At 38.1% G+C, this 19,124-nt stretch overlaps 1 protein-coding gene across 2 annotated transcripts in view; it reads left to right on the plus strand.

Annotated features, from left to right (window-relative positions):
- cpne5a (copine Va) overlaps positions 1-15,032 on the plus strand; it is a 72,905-nt gene extending 57,873 nt beyond the window's left edge. For both annotated transcript variants that reach the window (XM_051425415.1, XM_051425416.1), the window contains 7 exons: positions 1,082-1,128; positions 1,996-2,177; positions 3,612-3,739; positions 6,411-6,513; positions 9,606-9,663; positions 9,833-9,906; positions 11,216-15,032. In XM_051425415.1, the coding sequence (XP_051281375.1) occupies positions 1,082-1,128; positions 1,996-2,177; positions 3,612-3,739; positions 6,411-6,513; positions 9,606-9,663; positions 9,833-9,906; positions 11,216-11,404 (781 nt within the window). In that variant the 3' untranslated portion in view covers positions 11,405-15,032. The remainder of the gene's footprint in view (positions 1-1,081; positions 1,129-1,995; positions 2,178-3,611; positions 3,740-6,410; positions 6,514-9,605; positions 9,664-9,832; positions 9,907-11,215) is intronic.
- Positions 15,033-19,124: the final 4,092 nt, after the last annotated feature.

Raw genomic sequence — 19,124 nt, forward strand, 5'->3', positions numbered from 1 at the left:
AACAATTCCCCTCTGTCAGCTGAGCAGTCCGGCTCAATGCTGATTAATGAGCTGGGGTCAGAGTCTCCCCAGGAGGAAGCCGCCATTATCTCCGATACTATGCTTGTGGGAATTTCTGAATGGAGGAGAAGTCAGGAAAAGGCAATCAGTGTTAATCACAATGAAAGAGCACACACTTTGATCTAAGCTTCCCTTCCCTTCACTCTTCGTTTGTCTCTCTGGGGAAACGTGCAAATCCAGCAGAGACTAGTTAGGCTCTGTTTAGTTTCTTTTCAAGGTTTTGGCTATCATTACAGGCTCATGAATAAAAAGTATTCAGTAGTTTTTGGGCATTTTGTGAGGCTGTTTTTTCAGATTGATGCAGTGAATGGAAGAGCTCAAATTTTCCATTGATCATACAATAGCGACTGAGTATAACAGAGACAATAATGGTGATTATAATGATGATCGTGATTATGATTATGATTATTATTATGATTATTATGTGACTATAACGGACGATTGGGAGCACAGTATACAAAATTGTGTAAATGTTCATATATCTTGAAAAAACAAGGGAAATAGTCAAAACAGCCAGTGAGGAATTGGGATTTTTAATTTAATTTATTTTTTCACAAATCTTGTGCCTTGTTAATAATTATATTTTTCCTCAGTGTGATGTTCAGTCTAATCATTAAGCCAGCTGCAGCAACTCATTATGTATTTGGGGAGACCATTTGAGAAATGACTCTGCCTTCAGCAGTTTTTCTAGGTTTTTGTGGGATGTGTTTGTGGTTTGGTTGCTGTGCTGTTAAATCATTAAATACGGTGTTTCATTTAAAGATCAAAACAGTGCTTCGGATGCTGTTTGACCCTAAGCAAATGTATGCTCTCTCCGTTTCATAAAAACCTTAATAGATCCAATGTTGCAGAGACAGTAAAGGTGTATTATCAATGCTGTTTTGGGTTTCGTTTGTCACACCTCTTCTCAGATGAGAGGTAGAGCACAGTCAGACCTGGGAGAGCCTCATTAAACTGCGGCGCTGAGTTTTCCTGCCTCTCTTTTGTTAACAGCATCCTCTCCCCTATTCATCTGTTTCAGGACTCAGATTCACTTCACAGTGGCCATTGATTTCACTGCATCAAATGGTGAGTGTTTTGACTACCATCGCCCTGCTCTGCTTCCATTCCCGTCCTCTGATGTATGACTGTGGCATTCCCCATGAATCAAAGAGGGGGCTGGAGTTTTCTCCCTGCTTGTAATAATAACCTATTTTCTTGTTAAACTTTTTTCTTAAAGTGCTCATATGGTAAACTAAGTCATTTACATGCAATTACTTGTGGACCGAGAGAGAGAGAGAGAGAGAGAGAGAGAGAGAGAGAGAGAGAGAGAGAGAGAGAGCCTTGATTATAAACTGCATTAAGGAAAGCTAAAATTAAATGCTCTGTCTAGTACAAACAACAAATAATACAAATAAGGTGGTATATTCATGAGCAGATGTACAAATGTACATAAGTCAGGAACACATTTCTGAAGGTAATATATATCTATCTAAATGTTTTGTGCTAATATGCAGTGGTGGCATCTAGCTACGTTCAATTTGCTTGAGTACTTAACTTGAGTATTTCAACTTTATGCTACTTTATACTTTTATAAATATTGCACTACATTTACCTGAGAGGTTTAGTCACTAGTTACTTTGCAAACAACCAACCATTAAAGCTTTTATGTGCATTAAAACCTTGCAGTGGGATCATTCTGAAGATATTTATTTAACTACATGTGATATTTTGACTGTTACTGATTAATTTCAGTATAAAAGGGAATTGATCACAATGTTACTGTAACTTCAAAAACATAAACAGGAATCCATAAACACAAGTATTGCTAATAACATCGAGTTACATCGAGCTTCACCTCTGATTCAGAACGTATTTCATATTTCTCTGGTTGCAGCTGTCAGTTCGGTGTCTGATGGTTTGCATCACTGACTCTGACTTCTTTTGTCTTGGAAGGAAATCCATCCCAGTCCACCTCACTGCACTACATGAACCCGTACCAGATGAATGCCTATGCCATGGCCCTGAAGGCCGTGGGAGAGATCATCCAGGACTACGACAGTGATAAGATGTTCCCTGCCCTGGGATTCGGTGCTAAGCTCCCCCCTGATGGGAGGGTCTCCCATGAGTTCCCTCTGGTAAGTAAACTATGTTGTTATCTCAGACACTCAGATTGTAATTCATCATCAGAATTTTTCATAAAAGTTAGTCTGACTGTGTGAAATTGATTTTGGCCCTCTCAGTGGAGCTTATCTCTGAGTGTGAGCACTCGTTTATGTTCTTATGCTCTCTCCAACATGTATGGATAAGTGTGTTTTCATGTGCAATATGGATATGTGCATTTTGAGATGAATGCTGCTACACCTCTGACATGCATAATTCAGAGTGAATTTCATTTACCTTTTATAGTGCAAATTAGGTTCTGTAAGGCTGAAGGATTCTTAAATCAATTTGCCTTCTCTCAGCCAACTAATGTGCTCTGGCTGCTGCATAGTACAGCCTAATGAGGAGTCTGTCTACAGGGTAACGTCTGCATCACTCCATGTTTCCATTAAAATTTGCAAATTAAGATTCATCTCACCATATAATTGAAGCCTCACTCTTTCAAGCTCTTGTCTTGTAAGTTATTTTAAAAGTAAAGTTACAGTCCTGGCTGAAACATTTGTTATATATGTAGGTTAGAAATGTGCCTTGTGGCAATCACTGAACTGGGTTAATGGGTTGCAAGATATAAGTCTGATGAACCTGCAGCCCCCATGATCACAGCTGGGTGTGGTCAGGGTGGTCTTTGGTTATTGAGAAAACACCCAGCTGCTTCCTCACCTCTGAGCATGTAGTCGCTACTGGTTAGACTGATATCTTTTTCATCAAGTACATTCCAGTACTTTTTCAACTTGTTCCTTCAGTACAGAAACCCAGAAGTATGTTTACCATGCACCCCATATCAATGGCAGAGTTCTTATCGCAGCCACCTGGATTTGATTCTGACCTGTGGCCCTTTGCTGCATGTCATCCCCTCTCTCTCTCTCTCTCTCTCTCTCTCTCTCTCTCTCTCTCTCTCTCTCTCTCTCTCTCTCTCTCTCCCCTTGCCTATCTTCAGCTGTCTCTATAAAATAAAAAAACATAAAAATCCCCAAAAATAATAATAATAATAATAGAAAATGCATCTTAATGAGTAGTCAACAATTTTGGACACAACTCCAGTCTTTGTATTTAGGTACTTCATGTCTATATTGAATAAAAAGAGATTAAATTGATATCAGTCTTCTATTGTAAACAAGCCAGTTTTCTAATATGTGAACGTTAAACTTCTCACTTTGCTGCAGTGATGTAGCAGTATACTTCACAATGTGTCAGTACACTGTGACATCACTGTTGGACGTGGTTTACAGATGCAACAGGGTGCACTTCCGATTTCACCCATCACTAAAACTAGGTCTTGGTCCGGTATTAAGTTACTCAATTACGATTAGCAAGCCCTATTGAATTCCAATATTATAACACACTGATATAAAACTCTGACTACTGTTATAGTTTCTGTAACATTCATGTTTTGTTTTTGTTTTTTTCAGAATGGAAACATTGAGAACCCGTACTGCAACGGCATGGAGGGGATTCTCGAAGCTTACCATCAAAGCCTTAAGACGGTTCAGCTGTATGGACCAACCAACTTCGCTCCTGTTGTTAATCATGTGGCAAGGTACAAGCACCAACACCTGTTCCAGTGAACATCACAGGCACAGCCGTCCTTTCTGTGAAAGCCAATCTGTAAATAATCTTCAGCAGGGAGACGCTCCGTCAGAGGTATTAAGACAGTGAGGGATGGTTTCTCTATGAGTGGTGCAGAACTAATGAATCGAGAATAAACAATCAGCTGCCAGGCTGAGATGAATAGAAATGTAATCATATGCAGCGCAGGTGCTACATTGCTTTTTAAAAGTGTGGTGAGAGTTTTAAGGTAAGGTGATTGACAGAGGACTTGTAAATGGAATCATGTCATGTAGCCTTTCCACCATTTGCTGATGAGTCACATTGTTCAATAAATGAGCTTGACTGTGAATGCTGTGAACGCTTTAATTCAACATTACAAACTTCCCGTCATTGCAAATGGAACAAGTGTACAAAGTGAATTTGTAGGTTATGTCTACAGATGGGGCTGTACCACATTAAATACAAGCACACACAGCAGATTTGTTGGAAATGTTCTTCTCAAGATTGAAACAGTAGTGAAATTATAAAACGGCACAGGTGTACACTGTCTCACCCCCCGACCTCAGACTCAAGCTGGTGCTGAGTTCCCAGTAATGATGACTCATGACTTGGCTTGGACTTGAATATTAATGAATCACACTTGGTGCACTGAGGACCTGAATTAAAATTTTAGATTAGATCTTCAGCATTTACCTGTATTTCTGGTTTGTTAACAATTACCCAATGAGGTAACACTTTACTTTAACTCCATTGAGCTTTTATAAGTATAATATAAACATTTCATATACTGTAAATAGATATAAGGATGTTTTATAGATATAAGGATGTTTTTTTATCAATGTATAGTATTTGTAAACAATTATAACTTAACTTATTTTATATTATTAAACAGTGTTTTACTATAATGTCATTCGTTATCTGTTTATACATCAGCCCACACTGTTTATAAACATAATTATAAACACTCATATCTGCTTAAAGCTACATTATAGTGTGTTAAAAACCCTTTATTAAAAGTTCATATACTGATCTGATGATTGATTATGAGCATTAAAGTAAAATGTTACATGTCATGAAAATGTGTTTTGTCCATGATGGAGTGAAATTGATAAGTTAAAGTCACAATAAACTAGGTTTTACTATTACAGATGTAAATTGAAAATTCTGTTGGTTCTTTAGGTTCAGTTTAAGTTAGCTTTATGCTAGTTGTTGTATGTTAGTTATGCTTTTTGACTTGCCACAACACATAAATACAACAGAAGAATATCCTTCCACAGATTCACATATACCCCATCCAGCCCTGTTCACTACCCACACAGACACACAACTGTGATAAAAAAAAAAAAAGTCCCCCTGCAGACCTCTTTGCGTGATTTCAAAGAATAAAAATTATGAATAAATAAAAATCACGAACATTTGATGCCCAATAAAAAATGTCACGTTACGGCTTCAAGTAGTCTGGGTTGAAAGCAGTAAGGGACTTTATGCATTTATAAAACTACACTCTCTACAGTCTCTCCTTGCCTAAAGGGTGCAGTATAACTAAGAGTGCAGTAAAACTCAAATACTGAAAATTATTCACAAAGATGTTGCAGACTATTAGAGTGCCTCAGCTATTCAGTACAAGTGAAATAGGTCATCCAGTAAACCAATGATGAAAAGATTCAAATGACTCTTAACACCACTAGAAACAGATCTTAACATTGGATGTTGAGCAGAACATGCAAGTCTTCTTGCACTGTAGGTTTTGCATGTTGCACAAGCAGAAAGCAAACAGTGCTCTTAAATGGATAAAAGCTGTTCAAGCAGAATACATACTTAACTAGATGTGCAGTATGATGTTAAATTGTTGATATGTTTAATGTGCTAGTTCTTAATGTGGTCAACTATGGAGGGATCTATCTATAATACAATACTGTGTTTGGTGACGCTGATAATGTGGTCACATGTCTCCAGTGAGTGTGGCTCACAAGGTTGAATGGCAGATGAGGAAGACAAATGTCTCTTTAATCCCTTAAACACCCATCATCGCTCTTGCCTTTGTCACTAACTTGGTATGCACTTTGATTAAAATGTCAGCGCCTCATAGTCAAATTTAAACTGAAAGTGACAGGAAGGGGCTGACCTCTGACCTGTCCTTGGTTCTCTCATGATCTGCCACGTTTTTTCCCCTCTCGCTCATCAGTCTGTGCTTGTCAATCATGTGCTTGGAAATCAATGATGTTCTGAGAGAATAAGACTGCAGCACTTGCATAAACAGTTTAATAAATTATTCATTGCCAGCAGCCAGCAATGGGCGATTGAAACTAGGCCACACTCACTGTGGTGTCTCTGATGGGTTTCATAATAGTGTCTGGATAGACCTCTGAGACAGAGCTATACAACATATTTTACTTCTTTGCGTGTCTATGTTAAGCTTTTGTGTCACATGATGGGCGGAGGGGGAGTTTGTTTTAGAAGACCATGGTTTTTAATGTTTATTTTTTTTAATTTCTGACACAGTGGTTGCTGCTCTGCTGCTCTTAGATTTCCCCTCTGGTTCTAGTTTTCTGTAAATCCACAAACATCTGCAAACGTCTGCATCTGTCTTCAACTTTGCTTTTCTTTTACATGGTCTGCGTGTCATAAATCATTCTGTGCTGATAATTTTTCTGTTTCAGCTATGCGGCAGCAGTGCAGGACGGATCCCAGTACTTTGTCCTGCTCATCATCACAGATGGCGTCATATCAGACATGGCTCAGACGAAGGAGGCCATAGTGAACGTAAGTGCTGCTCTAACGCTAACCTGGAGGATGTTCATCTCTCTCTCTCTCTCACTCTCCCTTCCCCTGCAGGGCACTGACATTTCAGGTGCTTTTAGCTTACTGTGGCACTTCTCTAAGGCGTTCTGTTACTTTGAGGGGTTTATAAGCCAGTGGCACTAGATTTGAGGATTTATGGGATGTTTTCTGCTCCACTTGTCTCACCCCCTGTGCTTGGGCGCTCTGTTTGTCCAATATTTTTCCTTTTTATTGAGACCCTTGGGCAGCTGAGGGGCTCAGCTGAGATTCACTCTCAGGTCAACAGGTTTACTTTATTAGAGGGAAGAGTCTTATCCAGTGTACCATCTGAGGCACCTTTTTGGTTTTTAAAATATCATTGTGTTTCTCTTGCGCGTCTGCTGTGTGCTGCATATTGTTTGTGTCATTAACAGTGGGAATATAGCTGGAATGGTAAAACAGATCAGTGAGTTAACATCACCCAGGTAGACCCTTCACAGCGACACGGTGCTCTGACCCCCAGCAGACTGGGTTTAAAGGGAATTTGCGACTGTTAATCAAACCATTCGAACAGCCACACCTTCCTTTTAAGATCTTGTCTGCTGCTCTGCACTGCTGAACCTGCTGTGTCCTGCCGCCACCTCTTGCCTCTCAGTTGGGACCTGGCTACTCCTTCTTCTGCCCACAGAGCAAAAGACTGAATGACCTGCCTCACCTGGCATTTAGCCTTCGTCCTGAGAGGAATCATAACGAGAGTTACGTGCAATGCTCATCTCTGCACTTTTGACTTCTTATTTGTGCTCTATGATGCTGTGGTGTATCTTCAGAGATATGTTAAAATATTGTGAATAGTACTGCTGCTGACCAGACTGTTCTGTAATGTTTTATCTGTTCTTTAAACCAGCTTAGTCCCCTGTGACTAATATGTCCACACATCTGACAGGACAGCATGGGGCCATCTTTGTTGTCATCTTTGATGTTTTGTTTTTTTTAGATCCAAATTTAATTTTAGAACTTTAAATTATAAAAGAGGGTCTCTCTCTGACCTGGTAGGCTAAAATATAAACTGATTTGTGCTCAGGTATTAGATTATGTCTCTGGTTGTCTGTTTACTGTCTGGATAGGAGCCCCGGCTCGACCAGTAACTTCATAAAACCCATGAATATTTTAGAATCTAGAGACACTTAACAAACTGCACTCAGAATCAGCAAAGAAAAAGTTTAACCTATATGGCCAACTTTGAAGAAAAATGTAATAATAAGTTGTACTTATTTTGTCACGTTATTTCCTATTTAACCAAATTCAAGTTCAAGCCAGCAAGGTTTAAATGTAAGCTATTAGAATTAACTCTTTATCTCCACATTCATTCCAAACACTCGCTGTACAACCAAACTTTGTTTAAACCTAAAGAACCAAGAGTTTACAAAAATACAGATATGTCAGACTTTGTTTGGGGTAAATGTGCATTAAATTATGCATGAGACATCTAGAATTAAAAAACAAATGTAGATCACTAAACTCCTCCACCAGTGTCTGGTTTGTCCATTCTGGGCTACTGTAGAAACATGGCAGCCTCTGTAGAAGAGGACGTGATTATGCACTAATAAAAACATACATATGAACATTATATTCAATTTCTGCAAATATATCTTCATAAATGTTACACACTGAACCTTTAAGAGAAAATTAATGGGGGAAACTACAAAAAAAACAAAACATAATCTACCAGTTACACAGAAGTTATTTTATTGGCAATCTTCTCTCCTCTTTGTTAATGTGACCAACGGGGCAAATATCAATTATAGGTTTATTATGAGAAGGTATCTGCTATCAGTCTATGTTTATTGTGATTCTGTGTGGTGGAAGGGAGTATGTGTTCAGACAGACTGATGGAGTGAGATCCCCCGAGTGACTTTACAGTACAGGCAAAGTAACAAATGGTGTAGACTGAATAATTCAGCTCTGGATACAGAATCTGATTTGGCATTTATAGGTATGTGCTTGTGGGGTCTTGTGCTGCAGAAAAGGGGCAAATAGAATGTATGTATTTGGTGAGAGAGCAAGAGGTCATGAGGAATGAGCCTGTGGAGGGGAAGATAAAATGAGAAGAGAGAGATGGAGCTAGAATAATGATAGAGAACATGGAGAGGGTGGTCCTCCTCCTCCACCTATTTACTCCTATCTGTGACAGGTCTTTCCCCTTGGGAGGTTTTTCCAGGAAAGCTGACCTACTTTTACCCCTGTAAATGCATTTCTATCACAAGAATATATCATTCATTCATGCCAGAGCTTTCACATTCTCCACATCAGGACTGTGGTTTAGTTTCAAGCAGTGGAGAAACCTGTACACCTTAAGCTGTTTGAAAGATAAGCCTTATTAAATCTTTACTTAGGTGTAGGTTTTGTTTCGATTGCAGTTTAAAAGACAGGACATTTGGCTTTTCTGTTTTGATATTAACACTGTTTGAAACATTTCTATATGTAAACATCATGAATAAATAATGTTAGACTGACTGATGTAAGTGTGTCAGCTGAAATAATCATATTTTATGAATAAAGTTTGACTTTATTCATGTTTCTACATTTTTTTTAATTCTGCTTTTATTTGTGAAGTCCAGAACATCGAGTAACCTTATGTACTCACTTGTTATTCGACATTGTAAAAGCATCCTCTAAAACGTGTACACCGTGTAATAGTTTGCTAAAACATTCTGTTTTATGCTGGCTGTTGTAACAACCTTGGGGCCCCTGAGTTGAATAATGTATTTTGTACTTTCTGTCAGTACCATGGGCAGCCCAAACTATGCAACATAATATGATGTGAAACAAAGTTATGATGCATGTAGCATTTCTTATTTTATCTTGCCCATTATTGTTTCTGTCTCTGGTGTCTCTGGAGAACGGTCCTTGCAGATTAATACTGACTGTGCAGAATGAGTGTATTGTGAGAAAAATACAAATAACTGGAAATGTAACCTCTCCATACTCTGATAAAAAGTCTGATCTCAAGCCTTTTTTTTTCAGAAAACACAGTACATGTGTTCTTCCAGGCAACTGAGTGGCAACTGACTGTTTGTTCTTCTTGTTCATGACAGGCAGCTAAACTCCCCATGTCTATCATCATTGTTGGAGTTGGCCAAGCTGAGTTTGATGGTGAGAATAGGGAACCACTGTGGTCTGTTTGCATCAAGGATTATTTGTTGTATTCAAATGTGTTCAGACTTGCCCTCGAGCATAACAACTACTGTACATGTCAACAATTCACAGTATGAAAATATTGTTTATGTGAGATAATTTTTCATATCGCATCTTCTCTCTGTAGCCATGGTTGAGCTGGATGGTGATGACATCAGGATTTCCTCGCGGGGGAAGTTAGCAGAGAGAGACATTGTACAGGTGAGGCGTTTCTCGTGTTTTGTCTCACTCTCAGATTGTCATGGGATAATTTTTGTCCCAGTAGTATTTATACATACAGGATAGCAGTAGTAGTCTATACATGGTAATGTTGATTGTTTGTTTTATTACAAAACAAAATGTCTGAACAACTACAAGCTACGTTGTCTTGAAATACATATAGTTCGGGTCCTAAGATCATCATCCTTAAAGATTTCCTTTCATCTTGTGCTGCTACCAAAATCTTTATATGTACATCATGAAATTTAATTTTAAAATGAACACATTATTGCTTCACAGGGGGTAAACCCCTCACATTGTGGACACTCCACAAGTTTTCTTATCCACACTCAACCCAAAATGGCAATTTGTACACAATTTATCAAATGGATGGATCTCGATTGAATGTACTATGCATGTTTTTCATCCTAAGAAGATGAACCCCGGTGCTTTGTGGTGATCCCTTGTCCTTTACTCTTGCACCACAGTCAGATTTAAATGTAAACTTTTCCAACATGAATTCTCATGATCTGATTGGCAAGTGTTTGCAAAATTAGAGGGTAAACTCTTGGGTGTTCTACTAGCACCAGCTTCAGGGAAACTTTCACACTTACTCATCTTCGAAGCATCAGTACTGGTAATGCTCTAAAGAGTAAAAGGACCAGTGTGTAGGATTTAGTGGCACCTAGCAGTGAACTTGCAGATCGTAATTAACTGAATAACCGCTGACCTTCCAAGACACTAAACAAAAGCCCTATCTAGAGCCAGTGTTTGTCCATTCTGTGCTACTGTAGAACAGAAGAAGAGACACACTCCTTGTGTTGTTAAACACGGCTCATTCTAAAGACAAACCTATAAATATTATATTCCATTTCTGCCAATAGATCCTCCTAAATGTTACACACTGGACCTTTAAGGCGTCATGATGTAGCTACGGAGCCTGTGCACGTATCCCTATTGTATATGCCTCCTCAAAAACAACCCATCGGTTTTATGGCGGCTCTGAGATGGCCACCACAAGTACTGTGATCAGCCGGCTTGGGCTGCTTGTGTTTTCTCCTAAGTTTTTGATGCCGGTAGAGTTGAGAGTGAAAACAACATTAAGGAGTCTTCAGTAAGCCTCAGATAGCTACTGTATTCAGTTTGGTGGTGAACTATAATCTAAAACCACTTGTGTCAAGTATCAATAGCAAAATCATCTGTAAAATGTTTGGCCCAGTTCTCCATATTGTCAAGTGTAATCGGGCCACTAGTTGCACACGTGATACATTCTGTTCATAAAGTCATAGATTTCTTTCCCATGTCACAACAGTTTGTCCCGTTCAGAGACTACATGGACCGCACAGGCAACCATGTGCTGAGCATGGCGCGGCTGGCTAAAGACGTGCTGGCCGAGATCCCTGACCAGCTGATCTCGTACATGAAGAGCAGAGCCATTAAACCGAACCCCGTACCACCGGCTTACTCGACCTCTGACCACCCCCAGACCAACCCCGTCTGAGCCCCACTCACAGCTCCACACTGGGGTGGAGCCAGGTCGGGACTGTTAGGAACCCGCCTCCACAACCGTCCTTTGGGAAAATGGAAATGCATTCGAGGCCCTTTCGCAAATATTAGTCTAAATGAATAGACTCCATTTCGCTTTGGAGAAATAAGACTGCTTTGGGGGAACCTGCTGAGGATCAGGGAGTGTTTGAGGAAGAGAGCTCTGAGAGCGGTCCGGTGTAAAAGGAAGGTTTTAGTTGTTTGCTGTCAAACCTGTCAAAGTGGTGATGTAATGGATAGCAAGTAAACCCGTAGAGAGAGCCTGTTTGAAGGCATAAATATATTAGAATGTGCCAGTGTGTATCATGTTTGTGATACCTTTTGGAATCGATGTGTGTTAAACTAAGAAATCATGTGTATACTAATTTATTTATTTATTTACTTATTGCAGAAATAATTTATTGCTTTGAGGGGGTTTTAAAGGTGGGGATTAAAGTCATATTTCCCCTGTAGTTTTCCATCTTATATTTTGTGACCAGTGTAATAAAAAAAAAATCCCCATTTCTACTTTGATAAGGACTGTAATATAAAAGCATGTGATGAAACCTATTAAGCAGTTTATTAACCATTTTCACTGATGGATAATTTTTGATTGCAAGCTATTATGTAGAGGACCTGCTGTGAGCTGTTGCCATACTGATTTTCCAGCACCATGTCTTGTACGTATTTCTAATATTTATATTAACAGAATGCACTAATTACTGTCCAAATAAAAAGCACAAAGGTTATAATGTTAATAAGCTGAAAACCATTAAGAACCAACACCTACCACAATGAAAATAATGGAAAGGACCCCTCAAGCATGGCTTTAACATTGTCTTCCACCATCATTTTAAAGAACATGACAAAAGGAAGAATGTTTATAAGAAAATTACTATACTGATATATTAAAATTAACTTATATTTATCGTAAAAACAGAGATGTTTACAGAACAATAGAGGAATAATTCAAAGCACACACTTGCTTTCTTTGTTATTATGCAGAGCAGTAAAATGTACAGCTTAAGTCCTGCTGCCATATGTCATTTGTCATCTCGCTGTTTGTGTTTCTTTCCATTATATTTGTTGTGGTTACAGTTTATTGTCTGGGATTTTGCTCGGTACTTTTAAAGGACCCTACAAATAAACATCTAAAAGACTCATGTCAGCTAATACCCATTACCCTCCCCCCCTCCCCCTTAAATTGATTTGTTTCCCCAGAAAGAAAACTGAACAACCACAAATCAGCAACAAGAATATAAGATAATCAGATGTTGAATTATGATTTTTTTAATTATCTAAAGTAAACAAAAACTAATTGCACAAAAAAAAACTGTTACAAGACCATCTTTTCTGATTCATTCAGTGTCTTGTGTAATGCATTTTGTTTACTGTGTTTTACTCTTTCAATTTAACTGAGTGTTCCCAGAAACTACTACTAAACTAATGCACAACAACCCATTTTCTAACACAACATATAACATTTTAATACCTAAGATTAATTTTCACAATCTTGTTTTGCGATTTAATTCAATCCAGTTGTGGATATATTCACATTTGTTCACTGCGTTCCTTTTCAGTGACTGTGTACACATTTTGTCAAGCCAGTTACAGCCATTGTGACCAAGTGGTGTACATCCTAATTTATCTATTTATAATGGCCATCATTACCATAAGTATCTCTCAGTCACTCTCAATATCTCGATCCAAATGTGCCTATTATATGGAAACATATCCAAATTCACTTACCCAGGTGTTATTCTGCCAGCAGCAGCAGGTCTCATGTTTCAGATGTACACACAGAAAATGTTAGTGACAATAAAACTGTTGCAAGATTAGGACTATTCCAGCTGCAGTGGCTGATACACGCTGTCTCAACCAGTGTTCAGTACTTTTTCTACTTACAGCTCTTCACTAACGATCTTCAAGTAATGAAAGTTGACAGTGTCGCTGAGCCTTGTTGTACAATACTCAAAGTCAAGACTTGTTTACAATTCAACTGTGGCTATTTACATTGCCTCAAGGAAAAAGTAAACATTCATGGGTTTTCATTAAGAACTGAGTTTATCTTTGATCCGTTGTGTTTGTGGATTATTCAGTCTTAGAGTTTCATCGAATGACACTGGAGAACTAACGTTTACAAAGATTTGTTGTGTTGTTCTCTGAGAATGTGAAGCTCTGATCTCTCACTGTTGTTATATTTTGTTTTGTGTTGATTCACGTTGCTTTGCGGTCTTCGTTAGCCATTTAATGTTCTTTGACTCCCACTGCTTTAGTGCTCTCAGAGAGAAGATAGAGTCTGGTGATGCTGCAGAAACTCAGTCCAGAGGCAGTGAACTCCTTCTGTCACAGGCCCAGATCCATATTTGGCTTTTTCTTTTCTTATTTTAATTTTTCATTAGTGATGACATTTCTCCCTCAGAAGACAAAGCAGCATTTAATCTGCTGCCAAATTCACTTGTTCATCAGAAATTAAATGAGGCCATTAAGTTTAGTTACGTAACACACATAAATAACAGAATACCTCTACAGACAGCCATTCAAGCCAAAAGGAAATAATATCATATATTATACATTGAATAGATTTATTGTAAAGTATAGAAGTATTATGAATTACTAACTCAGATAGCTTATATATTTACTTTAACTTATTTGAAATCTGCTTCACAAGGTTATCATTACTCACAGATAATTAATTAGGAAAAGAACGTCATTTGGCAGGCATGTTAAGTCCGCATCAGCATTCAGCTCATGTACTGAGTGTGATACCGAATGTCTGCGAGATGAAATTAAAGCGTGAAGTGGAGTTGGGGCCGTATGTTTGCACTTTTCAAACATATTTTATGTAATCAATACTAATCAAAATCAGTTAAAGTAGGCTGCTCTTCTAAGATTATAACAAGCTATACTCTTTTTCTCCTTTTTTTCCCTGAGGTTGATTCTTCCACAGGGAAATTAAAAAAAAAATCCTAATCAATAAATATTAAATGAGCACAGTAATGACACTTATGCAATTGTAAAACAGTAGATTATTATTAAACATATTTTGCAGTCTAAAAGATGTCTTTCCAATAATACAATTATTTATTTTCTCTCTCAGTGGAAATGGCTTTGATTTTCCTTCATTTTGAATTTTCTTTGAGGCTGAACTCTAATTATGTACATAAGCCCCATATAAAGAGTATTTAGTGCCAAAATGTGTTCAGTTGTTGAACTTGGCCTCTTTAGACAATGTGCATGTTTGTGCCAAAATGGCAGGAAGTTTGGTAGTCTGCCTTCATTTCACCTGATTAGTGCATCTGCCATGTGCTTCATTGGTTATTTCGGATGTTATTTAGAGATAACGGCCACCTCTAGCATGTTGAATCTCTGGTTTCTTTCCATTCTGTTCCTATGAGACACATACTGTATGGGTTCTTGCCACTACTCCTGTTTTATCCCAGGTTGTTTACATACCTCTCTTGGTCTCTGACTTGCATGCTGAATAATTTCCAAACCAGGTGTTGGACATGATATTGTCGTCATACTGTGGTTTGTGAAATGCTTTGTAATGGATTGCCTTAACTTAAGATTAATAAAATATTGACAACTTTGGCAGAATGCAAGATGCTTTTTTTTGTGTGTTTGGTCACTTTGAGCAAGTAAGATGGAACACGTAACACTGATTTAACATTGCACTCCTGTAACACTGTCATTTAAAAATGTGTGAAATAGTTAGTTAACATTTTGAATCCAGCCGTCCCAGAGCCCTCTGTCACCAAGTGGTCCCATTATGAATACGTTTCTTCTTTTATTCATATAAAACAGTCATTACTGTATTCTGTAAAGCGTAATATATGTTTATAAATAAATAGATATCATGCAGTCGGCTATAATGCATCCGCTGTATTCTTAATTGTGATGTTCCTATAAGGTTTTGTCTGTCTGGTTCCCCTTGACGGGCCCCTGATGGCAGTTCTGCCTTATTCTTTATGTGCACATGCTAATTTAGTCTTTTGAATACATTTATAAAACACATAGTTGCAGATACTGTGTATTTGACGTAGATTTACGAGTTGCCTAAATCACTGAGTGTTTGCGGTGAGCTGCACCTCCCCACTCTCAGGCTTAACTGCTGGGGGTTGACTCAGGGACCATCAATAAATTACTATTTTAACAATACCATTTTTTTTTCAATACCTTAACGGTGACTTGCATATTAATTAAATTTATGATTAAAAAAGCATAAAAAACTGGTTTCACACTAATTTTGATTGTTGTGTCGTTCATTTATTCAGTGTGCCTGAATATGCACACATACTGTTTAATCTTCTACATTCTTTTTTTTACATAATTATTGATGTGATAGAAAGTAATGGCAGTTTTTTCAATATCTTTCATGTAATGAGACCCACTGACTTCAAATCAATACCAAAAATTATTACTGCACTGGACAAAAAGGACACACCTCTTTATTTTGGATTTTACTGCTTCTTCTATTTTATAGAAATATTTTTGTGGAAAATTATTGATTTTTTCCCCGCCTCAATAGCTTCCATGTAATACGACTCCAAATCAATATCAACACTGGACACATCGGACACACCTCTACTACAAATGCAGTTCTATTACATAGGTGCTGTTGAAACAAAGATCATAATTTTTACTATTATGGGCCAGTCAGCATGAAGGTATTGTTAAAAAAAAGAAGAAGATTTTGTGTCATTTAAATAGTAATTTAAACAGTAATTTATTGATGGTCCCTAAGTCAACCCCTAACAGTTAAGTGCTGGGAGGTGAGCTAAACGCCCTCTTACTGCCAACACTCGCTGACACTGAGTAAGAAGATGCTGCTGGATCCAGAGTGAATGTCTGTCAAAACCAATTTAAAACTTAACTTCATCGCGGTCGTTTCACTGTGTTTTGGGGTTGATAGAGAAACTAGTTTAATGTAGCATGCAGATCTTATTCATATAGTCAGACTGTTGACAGTGAGGATGGTATTACAGAATTACAAAATCTTTCCTGTGAGCAGACTATATAAAATCGATGGAGTTAAGCTCAGCTGTCTCAACTACATTTCCTTTTTTTGATGAATCCAATTGTCACTGTTGGGTCATACATTATAAAAGCTGCTGTCATGATGATGTTTGATTTGTATCTATCTATCCCCCAGAGAGAGACTGGTGTCCAATCAGTGTTGTACGCTGTCCTCTCGCAGATCGCGTTCCTCTTAGAAATGTGTTTTTCTCCTCCTAATGAGATGCACTGCTGACGAATCAAGATGTCCACCTGGGGAGAGGGAGACAGCAGCTGGAGCCATAAATTACCAGCCTAAGATAGAGCCAACACCTCCCCTGCCCACCCACTTACTGCTTGAACAATAACCACCGACTGGCAGCCAGGAAGAAAATCAACAGCTAATGACATGGAATTATACCCTTCTTATATATAACATTTCACATGCATAATATGCAAAAATCATTCACAAGAGAGTTCTGCACAGAGCTAATTACACCAATTACTCTGGAGCTCTGGCAGGCAACATATTATGAGCCAGAATAGATGTTGAAAAACCAGTCTCATGGCAAAGACACACTTAGTCACACAATAGTTTGGCATTTTGGGAAATACGCATATTCACTTTCACCTGCCAAAATTTAGATGAGAACATATTATTCTCATATCTGTACACTATTTATGAGGCTCCAGCCAGCAGCAGCTAGCTTAGCATCACATAAAGAGTGGAAACAGGGGGAAACAGCTTGCCCGGCTCTGTATGACAACAAAATCCACTTACCTGCACCTCTAAGGCTCAACATGTTATATCTCATTTGTTTAATCCAGTTATGTGTCAGCCTACTGCTCGACCGGGCGCAGGAAGTTCCTGAAGTTGTCACCAGCGAGACTCCTTTGTTTGGAGTCATCATATTTATTCGACAGATATGAGATTAGTATCAATCTGCTCATCTAATGCTTGGTAAGAAAGCAAATAACTAAGCAAATAATGAACTGTTTGTATGGGCAGTTGGTAATGCAGTATATAATGAAATGTTTATCTCTAACACATTTTAACTGCGCCAAGAATTGAATCTGATAAATAACTATATATAGTTAAATATATATAGATGTTAAATCATCTGAAAAAAATCATTTAAATAATTTGCTTTCAACACTGAATTATGCAGAGCAATGACAACAGTGCATTTAGGAATTAGTCTGCAGTCAGTGGGGTCAAAGCCACTCTGGGGTCCAGTGTTTTTAATCTGTTCAACAGGGCGGGAGGTGTGCTGAAGCTATTCCCCCTCTAATCAGAGATCAGGGTGGACTGCAGCTTCAGTATTAACCTTGAAACCAACCAGAACCAGATCTCACCTGGTATATCACAGCACTGCCGGCGCTACCCAATTAAAAGAGCCTCCAGCTTCTCCGCCAGGAAGAAGAGCTGTTTCATGTCTGATGGTAGGTGGAAGAACCACCAATTTGTAGAGCTCATATTGAAATTATATAGCTGTTTCTTTTTAAGATCTGGAGTAAGTGGGAAGGATCGTTACAGCTTCTGCTTCTCACAGCTCTCATTGACTGTATGGTACACCTCTCCTTTGTAACCTTTCTGCTCTGCTGTTCAAAATGAACTCCACTCACCTCAGGGCTACAACACAGGCCTCTCTCAGCAGAACAAATGCACTCACCACCACAATTCATTCGCCGCCCTTGTATTGGCTATAAATCATCATTAGGTGACCGATAAAGAAAGATATTAGAAGAATGAGTGAGTTTCCAGTGCACTGTAATGGAGCCAGAGTGGAGCAGTGGGTGGTTTCCCATTACCGCCCATATGAGGTAATGTGTTAGAGATTTGTCAGCTGGGATAGCCATTCACCTAGAAAATAATTGTGATGAATCACCTTAATTATCATGTTGGAATTACTTAAAAGACATACAAACATGCTATATTTCTTTTACCTTCTTATTTTACATTCAAACTGAAGGACACAGTGGAGATCTTTGGTTTGGAGTAACCTTAAGTACAGCAGATTAAGAAATATCATTGTCTGCCTTGAAGGGATGAAACTGACATTAAAGAGTAACAAAGCATTAGTTAATGTGCATTAATAAGATCAGCAAATGCACAGTGGAGAAGAGCTGAGTAGCAACAGTATGAGAGTGGTGACTTCTCAGGGGGAGTCCAATGTAATGAATATCATTATATCTTGGCAGAGTGAGCCTTATTTACTGTTTGCTGAATGCTGGAACAGCCTGTTCCTCATAAAAATGCATTCCCATTATGGACAAAAACAACACTGAAATTGAAAATGTCAGGGATATTTAAGAGATTTTATTTGATTCTACATGCCAACACATAACAGAAGAATACTGAGACATTAAATAACCCAGTCTGAACCTGATGAACTGTACAAAGTTTTAATTGCTTGTATACTGAACAAATCAAACAATTAGAATATGTTTACAGGTTAAACAAGTTGTTGATTAATCAATTTCAGAAGTCGACAGAAAATGAATCTACAACAATTTTGATAACTGATTAATTGTTTAAGTTATATTTAAGCAGAAATGATCAGCTTCTGAATATTTGCTGGTTTTCTTAATTTTCTGATAGAGTAAAGAAGAGAGAAAGAAAATAATCATCAGATTATGACAATGATAATTGGAGCCTTAAATATAATATTTATTTATATTATATTTATATAGAGGAA

Source organism: Dicentrarchus labrax, unplaced genomic scaffold, assembly GCF_905237075.1.
Source record: "Dicentrarchus labrax unplaced genomic scaffold, dlabrax2021, whole genome shotgun sequence".
Taxonomy (NCBI): domain Eukaryota; kingdom Metazoa; phylum Chordata; class Actinopteri; family Moronidae; genus Dicentrarchus; species Dicentrarchus labrax.